Below are 18,777 nucleotides of genomic sequence, written 5' to 3' on the forward strand. Positions count from 1 at the left end.
GGTGGCCATTTTCCTCTCTTTCTTTTTTTTTTTTTTTTTTAAAATTTATTTTTTATTTATTTTTTGACCGTACGGTCGCCTGTCATACGACCGTACGTTTTTTTTTGTTTTTTTTTCCCTCATCTCCTAATTTAGATGTCTTAGAGAGTCGTCTGCTCGGGTCCCGTGTCTCTGGGATTGCCCTTCATCCTTCTCGGTTTTCCTCGCTCGAGAGTCTCCTGTTTTGGTCCTATAACTGGCGAGTCGCCTGCTCGGCCTCTCGAGTCCCCGTCCATCCTCTCGGGTCCCCCTCCGGACTCCCGGGTGTCCTTCTGGCCTCTCGGGTCCCCTACGCGCTTCTCGTGGTAGGGTTTCAATTTGAACCTATTGGTGGCAAGTTTATTTTCCATGGCCATCCGAAGACCTGGAACCACAAATTCTACAGGGACCATGGTCTCCTTCCCATACATAAGAAGAAGAAGAATAATAAATATTTTGAAGGCTGCGGCCTTCCACATAGGGTTCCAATCGTTGCCGACACTCTTCGGATTATTTACGTCGCTAGGGTTTGGGGCGTCTCCCTTCCAATATTCTTTGTATTCCGGCAGGTACACCTTTGTTGGTTGCTTTGGTTCCTCTCCTTCGACGCTTAATACGTTACAGGAGGGCGAGAACATCTCATAGTCCTCCTGTTGCCAATGGAACAATCCATTTAGTGAATCTGTGTCATCCTTCGAACAGCAACCTCTGAGTTTTAATATGCCTTCGGCATCTGGGTCCATCCCCTCTCTCCCTTCGTCTCGTGGGTCATTTTCCCTCTCAGATTCAGATCCCGAGGAAGAGGCAATTTCCTCGCTCACCAACTGTGTTCGGAGATCAATAGTGAATTTCTTGCCTCCGCTCTCCATCGAGAGTGTATTTCGTTTCCAGTTGTGGTTTGCTTTCGCTGCCACCAACCATCCTCTTCCAAGTATGGCGTCGTACCCTTTCTGTTTCAATGGAATGACCACGAAGTCGAGTACAAAAGGTTGTGCACCCACGGTGACTTGCTGTGCCATCAACATGCCGAGGGGTTTAATCCCGTGCTGGTCTGCACCTAGTAGATTAAACGTAGGTGGCCACAGAGTGGGCTTTCCTAGCTTTTTCCATGTGTCCTCCGGAAGGACATTTACTCCGGAACCGCCGTCTACTATAGTATCCGTCAGGATGGTGCCCAGGATGCCCATCTCCACCACAGCTGGGTGTCGGCCATTGTTGACGGTAAGTACAACTGGATTTGTTGCCGAGCTTCCTAGTATGGGAGCGTCCATGTCTCTCGGTTTGGGTTTATCAACCTTTGTGCCCAACAACACTGTCCCCAATTGCGGTATGGTGTGTAGGAGGTCTTCCAGTTTCACAGGTACCTCCATTTGGAGCATCTGCCGTACAATGTTCCTCTCCGCGTCTGTGCAGTAGGGTCCAGATGACTCGTGTGTCTCTCCCTGTTGGGCTTTCATGGCCCTTTCTATTTCCTCCCTTGCCTCCGTCATTCTCTGCTTCTCCGTGCGGGGATGGGGGTATCGGGCTTCCTTTGCTTGCCCTCGGGTAAGAGCAGGATGGCTTCTTTACCCCGTGTGTTGCCTTCGATATCAATCAGATTGGCCCCTACGCCAGACTTCGGACAATCGGCATCTTCATGGTCACCGGGGCCACACCACCGACATAGTTTTTGAGCGGTGTCATTGTTATTACACTCTCGTGCGTAATGACCCCATTGATTACAAGCCCTACATTGAATCATCGGGCGTCCCTTCGCATCATATTGGACCCTGCTTCTGGTGGAATTATTATTATTCCCCCGTCCCCCTCATCGGTTTCCTCGGTAGCCTCCGGAAGATGCATTATTGTTTGAATCCGATGTGGAGGGCTGCTCATGTGCAAAGAGCACTTGCTGGTTACGTGCCTTCAGATTGTATGGGCATTCCTTCGTAGAATGTCCCATGATCTGGCAGATGTCACAGAATGCCTTCTTGGGACAGGCAGCCTTTGTGTGGCCGCTCTCCTTACAATCCGTGCACCACAGTTCATCATCCTTGCTTGTGGTCCCCTTCATTGTCTTAAACTCTTTTAACATCCGTTCCATATCCTTCTGAAGGGCCGTGACTTTCTTCTTCGGCTTCTCATCACTGCTACTCTCTTCTTCCGACGTATCATCTTCAGAGGATGACGAAGATCTATTCTTCTTCTTGTTGGCCGTCTTATTTTCACTTTCCAAGTCCATGGCCCAGTTGTATGCATCATCGTAGGATGTCGGAGGCACAATTTTCATCTTTCGTCGTAGCTTAGGGTTCAAACCCTCGACAAACCACCGCTTCTTTAAGCCATCAGCCGGTTGGCTTTCCATCTTTCCGACTAATTCCTTCAGCCGACGGTCATACGCCCGTACGGTCTCCTTCTTTCCTTGCTTTGTTCCATAGATTTCGGAGACTATCTCATTATCATCTCGGAGAAGCCGAAATTCCTTCTCGAATGCTTTCTTCAATTCATCCCACGTAGTTACCCCGGTTTTATCCAAGTCTGAATACCAGTCAATAGCCACTCCTCTCAGTGTGGCGGGAAATTGCTTCATCCATTCATCCTGGTCAGTCACCCCGTTGGCTGTCCAGATCATAGTTGAACTACTCGCGACTCGGCTCGACTCGCCAAGCCCCTGGGAAAAAAACTCGGCGAAAACTCGGGAAAAACTCGGCGAAAAACTCGACAACTTAAAAACACGCTTAAACTTAGTAAAAAACGCATTTTTTTTGCAATTTTTAATGAGAAGATGCATCCAAAGAGTCAATAAATGATAACACAAAAGAAACAAGCTGATTCTAGATATATTTAAATGCAAAGTGTCTACAAAATCGCATCCTCATGAGGAATGCTGATGGCTGGAAGCCTGAAGCAAAATAGTAAATTACTAAATAGTTTTTGTAAAACCAAAAGTAAATACATCATCACAAATTACAATTACAACTTCCTCTTCCCAGCTCTAGCAAAAACATGGGGAGAGGTAGAACTAGAGGGTCTAGACTGTCTAGTCGTATAAGTCTGCTGTGGGACTGGGCGTGACTGTGCCTCCTCGCTCGGTATGGTTGATTGAGACTCATCCTCCATCCTGGATGAAGCTATGTCTCCACCTGCCTCTGGCACTGGCAATGAATCCTCATCCTCATCCTCATCCTCATCCTCCTCAATGTCATCCAGCCTGAAACCAAATCCACCCCCCTCCTCCATAGCCTGCCTCTCCAAATCAGTGATGTCAGTGTCGGAAAACAATGGAGGCTGCTCCTGTGATGTCCAATCACTGTAAGGATCTATATCATCCAAGTCAATTGGACCACCTTCTAGTTCCTCTACCTTCTTTACGCGCAATCGAAGATTATATTGCACGTAGACAAGGTCATTGAGCCGTTTCTGCGCTAACTTGCTCCTCTTCTTCATGTGGATTGCTTCAAACAAGCTCCAATTGCGCTCACAATTGGATGAACTGCAAGGCTGACATAAGACTCTGAGGGCAAATTTTTTGAGATGTGGGGTGTTTCCACCCCAATTTTGCCACCAAGCATCTGCAAAATAAATAAAATGGAAAAGTTAGAAAGCAAAGAGAAAAGAGAAAACATAATTTATCAATCATTTTAGTCTTTAGATCCCAAAATCCAAATGGCAAATGTTATACCTGGGGTTTGAGTGGTTCTTCCTCTCCTAGCCAGCTCTGAAGAGAATAGCTTACCCCTTCCTCCCTCATAATTTTGGAGCTCACTCACAATGAGGTCTCTCTCCTCAACATCAGGTACCATCCTCTCAATGCATGTACTGAGGCCCTCCATGACTTCTCCATTCGAATCTGAGTAAGAACCCCCGAACCTAAAATGAGGGTTGAGGAAGTACCCTGCTGCATGAATGGGTTGGTGGAGCTGATTGTTCCACCTCCTATCAACAATTTCCCAAATGGGATCAAATTTGAGCCTATCCCCCTTGTAGTAATTTTTGATAGACTCTTTGGCCCTATCCATGGCCTCATAAAGATATCCCATTGGGGTTTTATCCCCATCCACCAAGCGAAGAACTCGAACCAAGGGCTCTGACACCTACAATTGAAAAATACAAATTACAAAAAGATCAAAATTTAAATAATGAAGTTACAAATTAGTAATGAGAGACTTGAATCAAGAATAACTAAAATTTAAAAATTAAAGTTTTGAAGTAACAACCTTCACAATCTCTGCAGCCCTTTGTGCAAATTGGTTGTCGAAGACTATGCATGCGACAGCCTCTCCTTCAGGCTTCTTTGAATAAGGTGAGTTAAGCCATTCTCCACTCACAAACATTTGTTTCAAAGAAGTCAATGCAGCAAGAATGCTTTGCAACGTCAAGAAAATCGTTGCAAACCTTGTGACACCAGCTCTGACCAAATCTTTCCCTTGCGTGTGTTGTCTCATCAAATTTAGGACCCAAGGGTGATTGTAGATATATTTGGTGATCCTCCTTGCATCTTCCACAACTGGAGTCACCCACTCAAGTTTTCCTATGTCCTCCAAAAGAAGGTCAAGGACATGTGCTGCACAAGGTGTCCAAAAAAGAGTGGGGTGCCTCTCTTGGAGGATTCTTCCTGCAAAAGAAGAATTTATTCTTAAGAAATATGCAACCAAGTAAAACAAAGCCCACAACAAATGAGAACATTGCTAATGCCTAAAGGTGATAATTCAAAAGGATTCTACCTGCTGACACATATGCTGCTGCATTATCTGTGATGATTTGCACCACATTCTCTACCCCCACCTCCATGATGACACGCTCCAACATTCCAGCCAATGTTTCTGCATTTTTCACCTTGTTGGAGGCATCGACAGATTTCAAGAACACTACATTGTCCTTGCAAGCGACCAAAAAATTGATGATGGTGCGGTTCTTGCCATCTGTCCATCCATCAGAAAGAATGGTGCAGCCATAATTTGCCCAATCAATTTTTTGATCCTCCATCACTTCTCTTGCCCTAGCAATTGCATTTGTGAGCAACCTGTAAGTGCAAAGTGAAATTAGGTATTAGTACACAATTTTGATTTAATAAACAAGAAATCTAAAAAATAATTAAAAATGAAATCAAGTGGACTATGTAGTAATTTACTAACCTCCCACTCAAATCCCTGCGAGAAGGGGCCTTGTACCCCTTTCCTGAAACTGTCATAGCAGTCACCAAATTCAACCAATAAGCATTCTCCGCCACATTGAATGCAATGTTGTTGAAGTACCAAAAATCAGCAACTGCAATGTTAGTTTTCTCATGTACCTCCTTATTCCATCCACTAGCCTCTAATGATGGTTGTCCTCCAGGTGTGTTTCTGGGCACAAAATAATCACCTATCGAACCTGATCGTTGTGATGGAAGTGGAACAGGGCCTCGGCCAGGTACTCTACTAGAGGAAGCAGAAGCAATGGGCGAGCTGATGGTCGGTTTGCGGATACGTGGGCCACGCCGAGAGCCCACTATGCCCTCAAGTGCTTCTTCTTCCTCTTCAAGGTCAGTAGAAACACCTTGAGATTCAGCTATGGCTGATCTCATGGCTAGTTTTGCCCTCTCCCTTTGCAGTTTCTTCTCTTCCCCAGCTGCAAGTAAGGCATTCATTTGTCTTTTTATTTCTTCATTGGTCCCAGGGCATGCTCTAGCATCATGCCTATCTATTCCTGCAAGGTGGTATTTGAGGCGGTTGATACCTCCATGAAGTATTCTCTCACACTTTATGCATATAATTGACCCAGGATCGGGTCCCTCATAGGCATACCTCCATGCCCCATCTCTAGCACCTCTAGGACGGGTGCCTATAAATCCAGATGGGCATGGATCTAGTGGCCATTGCTCCCTTGCCATGATTAATGCTTACTTAACCTACACATACAAAGTGCAAAAAAAAATTAACATTTTAGTTAAACAATTTAGCACTAAGCAAACTATCTACATTAGTTTAAATAAATTTAGACATCATTTGAAGTTTTTTTAAAAAAAAAGTAGGGTTTGAATTTTTTTTTGAAAACTAGATTCTTCAAAAAAATTGTGAAAATTCAACAAGAATTGTGTTAAATCTTGTGTAAATAACTTAGAAATGATTTAGACTACCTAGGAATCATTTGTAATCAATCTAAATGCAACAAAAAATAAACAAATTGTTTTAAAAAAGCATAGAAAAAAAAATTAAAAAACTTACTTGGAATCTGATTTTCCCTTCAAATCCCCTTCAAATCCCCTTCAAATCCACTTGGAATCACTCAATAACCACCCCAAATCACCTTCCAAGCCTTCCAAATGAGTTTCCCCCTTCTCAGCCCAAAACATAATTGGAAAACAAAAAACAAATGAGTTTTTAAGCCGTTTTCGGTTGTATAGAAAACACGGGCGAGTTTTTGGCAAAAACTTGCCAAGTTTTTGGCAAAAACTCGCCAAAAACTCGGCGAGTTTCCTGGCGAGTAGAAGTCATTACTACTCGCCAGGGCCAAAAACTCGGCGAGGTTTTGTGACTCGCCGAGTATTCGGCAAGTTTGTCATCTATGGTCCAGATGGTTTCGCAGGTACGGCAATGCCGTGCGGGATCATCTTTGCTATCCCCGTTGAATTTGGGCAACTTCTGTTTGGTCGCCATTGATGGAAGTCGTCCACTTGGAGGTGGTTGTGGCCGTGTCTGCCCTCCGGCGCTGCTCCCTCCGATGCCGCTGATGTCTCCTGTGGTGGTGACCGAAGGTACGGTGTTCTGCCTTGTACCTACCGTGCGGTTAGCTTCCCCTTCGTCGTCACCCGTGCCCGGCTCCCTTCGGTGATCCTCCCTTTGTGGCGTGAGAGATAAGTTTTTGAACCGATCTCAAGTCTCTTCAACTAGTTCTCTCCGTAACCTAGTTTCCTCCAGAAACTCTTCGAGGCTTCTCGCTCTGCCGTAGTCTGGTGACGCGTAGAAATTCCCTTCGGCTTCTGCACCTTCCGTGACACCTCCTTGGTTCCCTTCGGGCAACCCTTCGGCAGGTCGTCCTTCGGCAAGTTGCCTCAGCCTCCGTCTACGTTCTACACGTTGTTCCAGAATCAAAGCCTTCTGCGTAGCCTCCCACTTGTCGGTTTCTAATTTCTTATTTCTGTCTTTATTCAGTAAATTGGGCATTAATTGTGGTACAATTTCATGTTTCACAACACATAAACCAAAACACAACAGTCTTTATTAATTCATTCCTTTGTATACAATCAACATAATTCTTCTGCTTCTAACAGTGTTCTTTATTTCTCTCCCTTCACAATTTAAGGATTATTTGTCCTTCGTCGGTCTTCTCTACGTCTGTCATCCTGGCGCTCATGAAATTCTCGTAAGATGTGCTGTCGTTGGTTCTCACGGTAGGTGTCTTCTCTGCGGTTTTGAAGAGCCAAAAATGCTTGAGCCAAAAGGTTAGGCAAATTGCTCATCAACCGATTCACCGCCGGGCTTACACCAAGCGTGCTCCACATAGCATCCTCTGGAACAGCCTCAATGGTGGCTTCCCTCCGTACGTGTGTTTCGATGGCCGCCTGAAGGATGCAAGAGAAATCTTTTGTGAGTGCTCGTTCCCCTTCGAACAGTTCTTGGTGATCTTCGTCAGGGTTACTGCTCGTCCCCTCGGGCAATGGTTGTCCCATTATCCCTGTGCCATGTAGTATATTCCCGTCCCTCCCAAAATAATTTCGGCAACGACGCCAAATGTTTACCTCACTGGGTAAACAGGAAGAATACAGAAACTGAACAGCAATGCACAATGCAAATACAAAAGAAGTACCAGAATAAGCTTGCCATTAATGTCAAAAGATGTTCATATTATAATCTGTCGTCCACATTGCATGTCCTCCAACACCTGGAGGTGGTACAATATATGACAGCCGAAGGGGTGTGACACAACCGTCGCGACTCCAACTACCTACCCGTCGGCTAACTAGCTGACCGCCGTAACTCATTATTACCGACGACAACATAAACATAATATAACAACATAACATAATGATTATTCCCGGCAACATGGGTCGTGCTGGTATAGAGCCTGAGAGGTTTAAGACCTATGTATTGCCTTTAATAGAGATGGTTTAAGTGAGTGAATGCATCTGCTAGAGTGTATGTTTTTCAAAGGTGAAGTCTGTTACTCATGTGGTGATGTGTGCTCTCATATTTGCTTGCTAATTTCTGTTGCAATTGTGCTTTGGTCAATTTATTTGTTATTGTCCTCTAAATTATTCTGTAAGTTGATGACTAGCACATGGTATATCTATCGTTATTTATGATCACACTCTTTCTTTTATGAACCTCCTAAATTGGTCAGACAATTTTATCCTTATTAACCTTTTTCAAATAGGAATAAACTAGTCCGAATGAAACGACATTCATTTTCAAGGTATAATTCAAGATTTGTTGCTTATGATGGTTTAAATGAGCTAAATTGATATAATTTTGAGATTAGGAATTCTCATCGGTTATTTTCAATAAAAGTGTTGAATTTGTTTGGTGGATACTGGATACTACAATTTTAGACATATTTTTGGTTTGATTTGATCTAATATTCCATTGTTTGCATTTTGAGCTTTTGTTGTTTTACATGTTCTCTAGGATTGGATGTGTTGCTAATTGCTATAGCAGCAATTCACGTGTTCTTGGCTCCATACACGAAGGTTGAAGAGAGCTTCAATGTGCAGGTAATTTACATTAGTCTATTCTTGAGCTATGCATTATGTATTCCAACTGATTGATTGAATTTGTGGAAAAATTAAGATAGGCTGGAAGTAGTTAGTAATTCGAGAACAATCAATAAATGGAGCAAATAAATACTTAGGGTTGGGGGCCCAAAGTATTGCAGGATAGTTTTTCTGATCATGATAAATTTAGTAGAAATAACTATTGGACATAATGTGCTATTTATGTTTTATTATATAATGTATACAATATAAATATTGACAAGCATGCACTTTTATAAGCAAAATGGAGTTCAAAATTCTGAAGTCAACTCATTTTGTTTGGATCATACTTATTTAAGGTGGAGTGCAAGGGAAAATATTGAAGTCTAACATGCTTGTAGAAGGAAGCATTTGATTGAGGGAATTATGTTTTCAAATTGTGAGCTTGGAATAGCTGTATATAGGTGTGTCTAGTCTTGATATAGCTGACTGGTATAAGGAAAGAATTCAAATCTATGAATAGGCATACTAAACATAGAATGGTTGACCAAGAGTTGTCTTATCGAAAGATTTGATATTGAAAGAAGTGTGTCCTTATGAGGATAGATATGAATTTTCAAAAATAGAACAACACCAATTAATAGTGCATGGTCAGAAGCAAATTCTATATATACATGAACAAAGGTAGAAAGAGTAAATGATATTCATGCATACAAAGATCCTCATTGTTCTATTTCTTCGTCACTTCATTCTTTTGTTTGGCTGCCATAGATGAGCATGAGTTTTTTCTTGTAGTGACCTCGGTCATTTGAAGAGGGTTTGATTCTCAAAGTGCACTGATTTCCAATTAGAATTAGTCCCTGATTCTAGCAGTGATCTTTTTCACCTTTTAGCTGGATATTTGAAAACACTTTCAGTTTCATCATCAGCAATAGTGATTGTCATCTAAAAAGCATCTGGGATGGGAAAGGGAGAATTTATTCTAGGTTGTTAGAGTTTGTCTTTTACAAAGAATTTTATTAAGATTCATAAGGTTTTTAACTGTGATTAATTGAAAAATATACATAGTTAAACCAAAAGCAATCATACAATTCTTCATGGCCTGTGGAAAGCTCGTACCAACAATTATAATATTAATTAATGATTTTATTATTGTTTTATTAATATAATAATATTTTTATTTTTTATTAATATAATTATATTATTATTTTTTTATTAATATATCCTATAACAAGATGTAATACAATTATTCTAACAAGAATGTGGATTCAGAGGTTCACAAATCCAAACTGCTCATTGATAAGATTTAGCAAATGCCTCTCCAAGTGCAGGAGAATTCGAAGGAATCTCAAGCTAGGTACAAGAGGTGACATAAAGCTCGAGTCCTCTTAATCCTAGGTTGACTCTTATGATTAAAGCTCAATATTTATACGAGTATGGACAACAATATTGATATCACATCTCATAGATCTAGTTGAACTGATGCTGAATGCCTGCACTTAATTTGTTTAATGGTTTGCCTAGTAACCCCAATATGTTGAACCCAGAGATTAAGTGGTGGTGTTATTTGTGCCAAAGATGATTATTTGGATTCATTGTAAAAACATAAAAAAATATTTCTACATTAATCACCACATCATTTTTTTTAAGAAACCACAAATTCGTATTTTACATCCACAAGAAGAATTAAGTAACAGAAGAGTGTTCCATTGTCTACAAGTTGGGAGAAAGTACTCTTGATAAATTCAAAAACTTGGAACTTAATGAAAGGTTATTTATTCAGGAAAAAAATTAGATTTTATAATCTGCATATCTTTTTTTTTTCCTTTTGTAATATCAATTAACCTCATTTTTTTTGGTTTATCACCCATGCAGGCAATGCACGATATCTTATATCATCATCGACACCTAGAAAAGGCAAGTTTACTAGTTACATAAGAAGTGTTCTTGCACTGACTAAAATACACTTTCTATGAAGACATTTGTGTTTTGGAGGAATATCTAAGGTATTTGAATAGTTTTCTTTGTGGATTGTGCAGTATGATCACTTTGAATATCCAGGAGTTGTCCCGCGCACTTTTATAGGTAATATTATGTTTGATTTATTCCAATATTTTATATGTGGTTCAACACCATCCATAATGTAGCTTAAATATAACTATAGTAATTGCTGAGCAACCATTTATCTTACATATTTTTTAAATAAATATAAAATTACAAATTAACCTGAGTAAAGAGGTACAAAAAATCCCTAATGAGATGAGGGAAGATTACAACAACCACACTAGGGAGAAGAGCAAGCAGTAAACTGAACTACACAAAGTTGCTAAGGAGTATATAATCATAAGAGACAGCGAGCTACTAAACTACTATATTATCAAAGCAAGAGAAGGCTAGTTTTCTAATATAGAAGAATGTCGGGGGATAATTCCGATGTGTTAGCTTTTGAAATACTCCAGATGCACTTTCTAGGGTTAGGTCCCACATGAGTCACCATAATCATCATCTTCATTCCCTTGCTGTGGATGTCATTGATTGTGAACCATAGCCTCATTATAAAAGAAATTATGAGTGTTTGGCAGGCACTTGATGTTGCCGATTTGCCATATTTGCTGTTGTACCAGGAATAGTATTTTTCTGTCTTACCTGAGTTGAGGGATTTGTCAATTGCTTCAGTCTGGTAATGGACAGATTGGTAGCTATTCCTCATCATAGCACTACTTTCCTCATGCCTGCTGATTTTTCTTAATAGCATGCATATTCTTCATCAAGACATTCTCTTGTCTTCAATCATGCATTTTGCTTGCGATTCTGCTATTTTCAGGAGGTCTGTGAGATTGTCATTTATATTTGCAAGTGCAAAGTGTAGGATGGTTCTGTGGATTCTTTCTGCTTTGTTTTCTTAAGAAATGTGGTTGTTAGGAGGTTCGGAAAGGTAGCACTATGAGGATTATCGTTATGGGTGATGCTAGAACCATTCCTTGAAGGCATGGGATGGAGTAATGTGGGAGTGTTGCACCCCTATGGAACTTTTAATGTCAAAGCCCTTATTCCATGTTCCATTGTGTTTATATGTCAAATTATTGCAGACTAATGCTGAGTGTCATGATGATGCCTTGGTTACTTGTTCTGTTTTTGAGTTAAGGCTTGTCTTTTTTAAGGGTTGTTTGGTTAGTCTTTCATTTTTATGCGTGAAAGAGGAAATTAAGAAAGTCATGATCCAAGGTCTATTGTTTGTCTATTGACAAAAGTCTAAATGTCAAAGCAATCACAAAAGACATAGAGGTGTGAGCCAGACATGTGTTTTCCATTGTTTGTGTTTTGCTATGTCAAATGGCTGTAAGCATGGAAAGTATGCCTAGAGGGCTTGTGACAGTTTTTTAGTGGTGAAAGTGGTCTTGGAGTGCTCCTAGCTTGAGTTTGTCAATGTGTAAGTGACAGAGACCTAGAAAGAGTGCTCATTTTAGGTATTTGCCAAGTCAAGTGGCAATAAAAACTCTGGAGCACTGCAGGTAGCTCTTTGCCAAGTTGAGTGGTTGAGGGCTCTAGAAGGATGATTGGGGTGATTTTGCCAAGTTTTTAACTCATAGATTAGGCAGAAGAGTGCTCTAGGTTGGGGTTTACAAGCCTGAGTGACAGAGACAACAAAAATGCACACCCTGGGTGTTTTATGACTAGTTTAAGCTACAAGGACCTAGTTGGAGGACTCCTGGTAGTGTAAAGAGGGTGTTAGAGCACTCTGAGGCCACTTTTGTTAGTTTGAATGATCGATATTTCTAATAACTACGCCTGAGTGGTATATTTATGCTTAACAACGAGAAAAGGTGTTCTAACAAGGATTATAAATGCTTCAGACACAAAGTGATGAAAGTTTAATTGATTCAGATTCCTTTTTAACTCTGATTCATTGTTTTATTCCTTATGGACTTGTTATTCAAACAGCGTGTCCCAGGACATTTGAATTATCTCTGAGCCCCGGTGCACCTATTTTATTTTTCTAGTTTTCTCTCTAACGTTCCCAATTCTATCATATTTTTAAATCAATTTAAAAGCATCTCTTAAGCTCTTGTTTAGGCATATGAACTAAGAACTATAACCGATTACTTCAATCAACTGAATTTTGATAATTTTCAAGGTCTACTTTGGATCGCTTCCATTTGGAAGATTAACACCATGCTTTACAGTGTACACTATTGCTTTGGGGATTATTTTTAAAATAAATGAGTCTTTATCATGTTTAAGGCGTTCTGCATATATAGGGAAGGGAATCTGGCTATTCTCTTTTTCATACTCTTGTTTTATCTTTTAATATTGACTATTTGTTTAAGCATGTGCTTTATGTTGTGTGATTATTGTCATTAGTTTCTGATTAAGTTTATAGATTAATCATTTGTGTTTATAACTTCAATCTAAACCTTTGATATGCAAAATGAAAACCTTAGTTAGATCTTTACCTCTATTGACAATTTCACATAAATATATTATATTGAGCAGAGCCCTTTCATTTGCCTTTTGTATCATTACAGTCTTCTGATTCCTTTTTGATGTTTTTCATTGTGGTGGATGGGTTGATAACCATTGAATGAACTATAATACTGTCATCACAGAGTCTCTTACGGAAATAGCTGTGCACAATGATAGAATTGAATACAACTACCCTTTTCATCTATATCATTTGCATATAAACCACCACTGTCAATAATTCAAACCCAATAGGTATAGGTTGGAGGAAGATCGTCACTAAATCATTTTTAAAGATACATATGCCATGATGTTTATTGTTGTGAGACATTATTAAATTGGGACTTGAACCAGTTTTTTCTTTTCTGTATGGCTGAAAATCTGACAGTAAATACACAATTTCTTCTTTGTTGGTGCCAAGTTCCTTCTCCAAGCCTTGACCAGCTCATGGATGCTCATTGCTGTCTCTTGATTCCTTTAGTTTTGTTTCCTTTTAGCATTTTTTAAGTCGATGTTGACACGTGCTTTGAGTACATTGCAGAAAATGAAATATAGTTAATGCAAATTTCATGCTATAGTGTTCAATTTCTGAGGCAAGTTTCATTTTATACATGTTATGCAGGTGCTTTTGCTGTATCTCTTTTGGCATCACCATTTGTAGCAGTCATCAAAGCTTCCAAATTACCAAAATTGTATGGCCTCTTAATTGGTGAGCACTTTGTTATTTATCTAATTTTCTGTATATTTATAGTTATGAGCAATTAAATTTTTGAAATTCAGCACATAGCATGTAGATTCTGCACTGTACAATTTGAATAAAATTTGAATCAAAGCCACAGCTGGAATGCTGTAACCTGTATATATAGAAAACTGAAATTATGAAAACCTAAAACAATTAATTGAAATGAGAATAAGTCTGTGATGCTGGAAATACTCTTTTATAATTCTGAAAGTCAAGTGTTCGAAAATAGTGACATTATTGGTTAATAAATGACACATTAACTAGGCGCTTACCAAAGGTAGTGTGTTATTTTTAGATTTTTTAATCACCAAAATCCTACCCTAAAAACAATACAGGCCACCCAAAATACTGTCTAGAATAAAAATATAAAAACAACTTTATGTAAAGCTTGCACCTAATCCTATTACCACATTATCTAATATAAAAACCAACCTTATCTAAAGCTTGCACCTAAACCTATAAAAAACAACAGGCCACCCAAAATACTGCCCTAAAATTAAGACAAATGCATCTAAATATAAATAAGGCACCACAAAAATCTGCTAAAATAGTGCCCAAGCTCTGCTGAGTCGCTGACAATAGATGCTGCTGGGTGCAGCATTCATGCCTTAATACAGCTTTTAAATCACAAAAAACATTAGAAGTATACTCACATTTTTCTAACTTGTAGCACTCAGAAAAATCATATGAGCAATAGAATTTAATACTCCCTCCTCATGAGGAAGGTGTTTCCTAGTAACCCCAACTTTGATCTCAGGAGTTCTTACTTTCCTTTTGACAGGGGCTCTGTCAAATGTCTATGACCTAACTCATCTGAGGGAACAATGTCTGCAACCTATTCATTTGATGGAACATATTGAAGAATGCTTGCTCCCTTCAAAACTTTGTCTCCAAGAAAATGAAAACAAATATCCATGTGCTTGGAGCGAATATGAAACACTGTAAGTGAAATGGCCGGCCTTAAATAATTACTAATTTATTACACTTAAACATATTAATCAGATGAGCATCATCACTGCTATTTTTCCATACTCAGATTGTAAGTTTGGCTTGTTTCATGTGTTTGACAGTAATTCCCAGTGCAGATATAAAGGAACAGAAATGATCATAGAAATGGTGCAATACAGAATGTACCAACCAACTCAGAATTCAGAAATAGTGATCTGACCATTATTGCAGAATGTTCAAGCAGTAATACAAATAACCAGATTGCTTCCCAAATTCAGATAAACACATTTATGCTATGCAAGGTTCAGTACACCGTCAGGTTCTGCACACACCAAACTAATGTCAATGAAGAAATATGCACTTGTATCATATATCCGATCACCCGATAGCCTGAATTCATTTATACTTCAGTGTTGGAAGACACTTCAGTATAAATAAATTAGTGATGAACTACTGCTTGCATCCAATAAAACTTCTGCCAGCTATAGAACAATCTGGATGTGCAAGCCTCCTTGAAAAAGTAAAATAATTTTTTCAATCACAGGTTTGTCAATCTACAGAGGCAGTAATAGTCTTCATGGCTAAAGAGGAACGCTCAAGCTTTTGGGCCCGATTAGTATGAACTTCCCATCAAACAATGATATGCGCCCAAGTTATAATCTTTCCCACAACTAATTGAAATTCCTGCTGGAAATCATGATCGCATCATGGGCTAATGTGAAATCTGCTATGCTTTCTTCAAACTAAACCTACCATGTTTCACAATGGTCTTCAGTAGTCCTTGAATGGTGCACATTCAATAAACAGGAAGGCAATGAATGTTTCAGAGGATATGGAGTACTTAGGATGAAATAGCCATATTTAGGAGCCCGACATTAGAAATATTAATTTCCAAACTTCAGCCTTTGATTTATTAATCATCCTCCGCAAATAAACTCTCTCAAATAATTTATCGCTCAATATAAGGAAAGTCATGATCAAAATATTAAATAGAAATTCAACCATCAATATGAAATATAATTGCTAGCATACAATATAGTTCAACTGAGAAAAATTAAGTTCTATTCAATCCACGACACTTAATATTGGTTATTAAAGAGCTTTAGTAGGGAACTTAAATTATATTGGCATAGAATAAAATAGCTTGGTCCCAAAATAATATGCCAGTATAAAGAAGAGCAATAGCAATATAAGCTTTATTCTTTTTCCAAATAAGAGATAGATACGATATCTTTATTTTTGAAACAACCCTTACAAATTTGTCTCCAGTGGAGACTTCACAAATTTGGCCCAGTTGTAAACTTCGTCACGAATCCACTCCCAGGAAGAGTCAGGTTTTCATCCAACCCTTCTGATCAACTCTTGAAGATTTTCGTCTCCAAAAATCATAAACCATTTATCAAATCATGAGCATGCTTTACTTCATCCAACTTCCTTATAAAGAACTCCAAGAAGCATCTAGAATATTAGATTGACTTGGCCGACTTTATGTTAATCATATTTGGAGAACTTAATTTAATGAAGTGACATTTAATAATATTTTATTATTATTCAATTAAATTAATTAATATGAAGTCATCATGTGAATATTTCATTTATTTTTTGACTACTTAATAAAAATCAATTTAATTATTTGTCACCTTAAAAATTGGGACATTACGGTCCCTCCTAGCCCAAACATTGCTTGTCCTCTAGCAATTCTCTGCTGCACCACCAAGATCCCAAACCAGCCGTATGAAGAACACTATATTTCTCTGCTACTCCACTCTGATGCAATCAACATTATTGAAACCTGCAACTCTGTCATGCAAAAGTATTCCTATTGTTATGCTTATCTATTCTCCTTACAATAATGTCTCACCATATTCCCTCCACTCCATACACATGCTATTGACTGAAATTTGATTAACAATATGCTGCATTCTCATGAGTGTTTGTATACTCATCCATTCTACATGCTCCAATCTGCCCACCATAGATGCATAATAGATCGAAAGCTCATATGTCCAATAAGAGCCAAAGTCCGCCTTGACAAGAAGAAGAGATGGCTAGATAATTAGCAAAGTCCACCAAGGTATAAAGGAGAAAAGTAAAGCACACTAAAGTATATGACAAACAAACTTCCAAGTCCGCTCATGAAAGAGATGACAAGAATAATACAGCAAAGTCTATACCAAGTCCGCCTAAGACAAGGTTGAGAGGGAAAAGAAAGACGTGGCCAAACATTGGCACATAAACATTCAAGCTCGCTCAAGGCCAAGATAAAGATAAACAAGGTGTCCAAACTTCTATGAAGATCGCCCACTCTTGGCTAAGCATGATATGTGAAAGAGGGCCAAACATGATGACAAATTCGCCTAAGAAGAAAGAAATTTTGGACATGAAAGCAAAATTTGTCAAGATGAATAAGACATTATGATTAGACACTAGCCAAGTTCGCTTAGGCATAAATGGAATATGTGAAGATGCCTAAACAAGATGAAAAATTCGCCCATGATTTGAAGATTAGACATGAAGATGACCAACTCACCATTACGAAGGAAGAAAAATGGCTAGAGGAAAAATAATTTCGACCAAGAAACACATGAAATCAAGGGTCAATTAAATGAACGGGTTGGAAAAATTAAGCTTGACACATAGAATATTTCTAAATATTTTCCAACACTATGAATTATTTTCGAAAGCAAAATAATTTCAACACTTGGAAAGCTTTTCGAAAGCAAAATAATTTCAACACTTGGAAAGCTTTTCGAAAATTCAACACTTGGAAAATTTTGGAATTTGAAAGAAAGATCTAGAAGTTTCTTTGGCTAAGAAGAATCCTTGAGAGAAAAATAAAACTTTCCATTTTGGAAAGATTTAAAACATTAAAACATAAAAAGTAATAAAAATAAAAAAATAAAAAAAACAAAAAAACATGGAGCTCCTAAAATTAAAATTCTTAACTTTATATATTTTCAACCAGTCACTTTCAAATTCATTATCAAGTTGGAAGATTGAAGTGCAATTGAGAAGAAGTTTTCTCTCTCTTAGATTTTGTGGAAAATTGATTTTCAAGAGGGAATTTTGAAGAATTAAAATTTTTCTAAGCATTGGAAGGAAGAAATTAAGTGTTTTTTCTGAGTTTCAGGAAGAATTTTCACAATTTAAGGCAAATTTTCATCAAAATCAGTCAAAGAAAACTCCAGAGGTTCAAGAAATTCATATTCTTGACTGATTTCTTCTGTTTAAAACCATTTATTTCTCAGAATTTACTAAGTATTTGACCAATTTCATCCACTTTCAGTCTGATTTTTCACAGATATTTAGCTTTTTAACAAAGCTAAAAGTGAAATTTCTGAATTAAAATGTCCAAAATCAGAATTTAAACTACGAATTTTCTCAATAAATAATAATAATTTTCATTTATTTTGCAGGTTAAAGACCACCAAAGGAGTTCCTTCCAAGAAAGCTTAGATGAAGTTTGCCAGTAAGGGAGTGCAACCAAATCCAAAGATCAAATCCAAGTGGAAGAACGTCACAGATACTGACCTTGGACATGTGGATTTCGAAGACTTCAAAAAGAGAATGTATGGCCATGATGGATACTTGCCAACACCCATTGCTCGCTGGATGATGAGGAATGGCATCATCCAAGTAGCTGGATTTCCACCAGCTAAAGAATATGTTGAGCTGATGGTTGAATGTGCTATGCACTATGATGCACAAGAAAGAGCGATCATTGCACTTGATGGAAGGGTATTAGCTAATCTTTTAGTGTTAGCCATTTAGGAAATGTTTGGAATACCAAACTACAATAAAACCTCATATAAAAACTAAAGAAGATACCCAAAAAATCTATGATGACCAGTCTGAACTCTGTGCGGAAAATATCAATAAGTCATGGTTGGAAAAGACAAGACCTTCTCAAAAGAAAATGCCAAAGAAGCTGCTACGCCTATACTTCAAAGAGGAATAT

The 18,777-nt window shown here is 38.6% G+C and overlaps 1 protein-coding gene across 2 annotated transcripts in view; it reads left to right on the forward strand.

Annotated features, from left to right (window-relative positions):
- LOC131036644 (dol-P-Man:Man(7)GlcNAc(2)-PP-Dol alpha-1,6-mannosyltransferase) overlaps positions 1-18,777 on the forward strand; it is a 229,051-nt gene that overhangs the window by 13,876 nt on the left and 196,398 nt on the right. For both annotated transcript variants that reach the window (XR_009104127.2, XM_057968579.2), the window contains exons 2-5: positions 8,604-8,689; positions 10,544-10,585; positions 10,708-10,753; positions 13,752-13,838. Coding sequence is in view for 1 of the 2 variants with exons in the window: in XM_057968579.2 (XP_057824562.1) it covers positions 8,604-8,689; positions 10,544-10,585; positions 10,708-10,753; positions 13,752-13,838 (261 nt within the window). In the remaining variant the exon portion in view is untranslated. The remainder of the gene's footprint in view (positions 1-8,603; positions 8,690-10,543; positions 10,586-10,707; positions 10,754-13,751; positions 13,839-18,777) is intronic.

Source organism: Cryptomeria japonica, chromosome 1 (assembly GCF_030272615.1).
Source record: "Cryptomeria japonica chromosome 1, Sugi_1.0, whole genome shotgun sequence".
NCBI classification, from domain to species: Eukaryota; Viridiplantae; Streptophyta; class Pinopsida; order Cupressales; family Cupressaceae; genus Cryptomeria; species Cryptomeria japonica.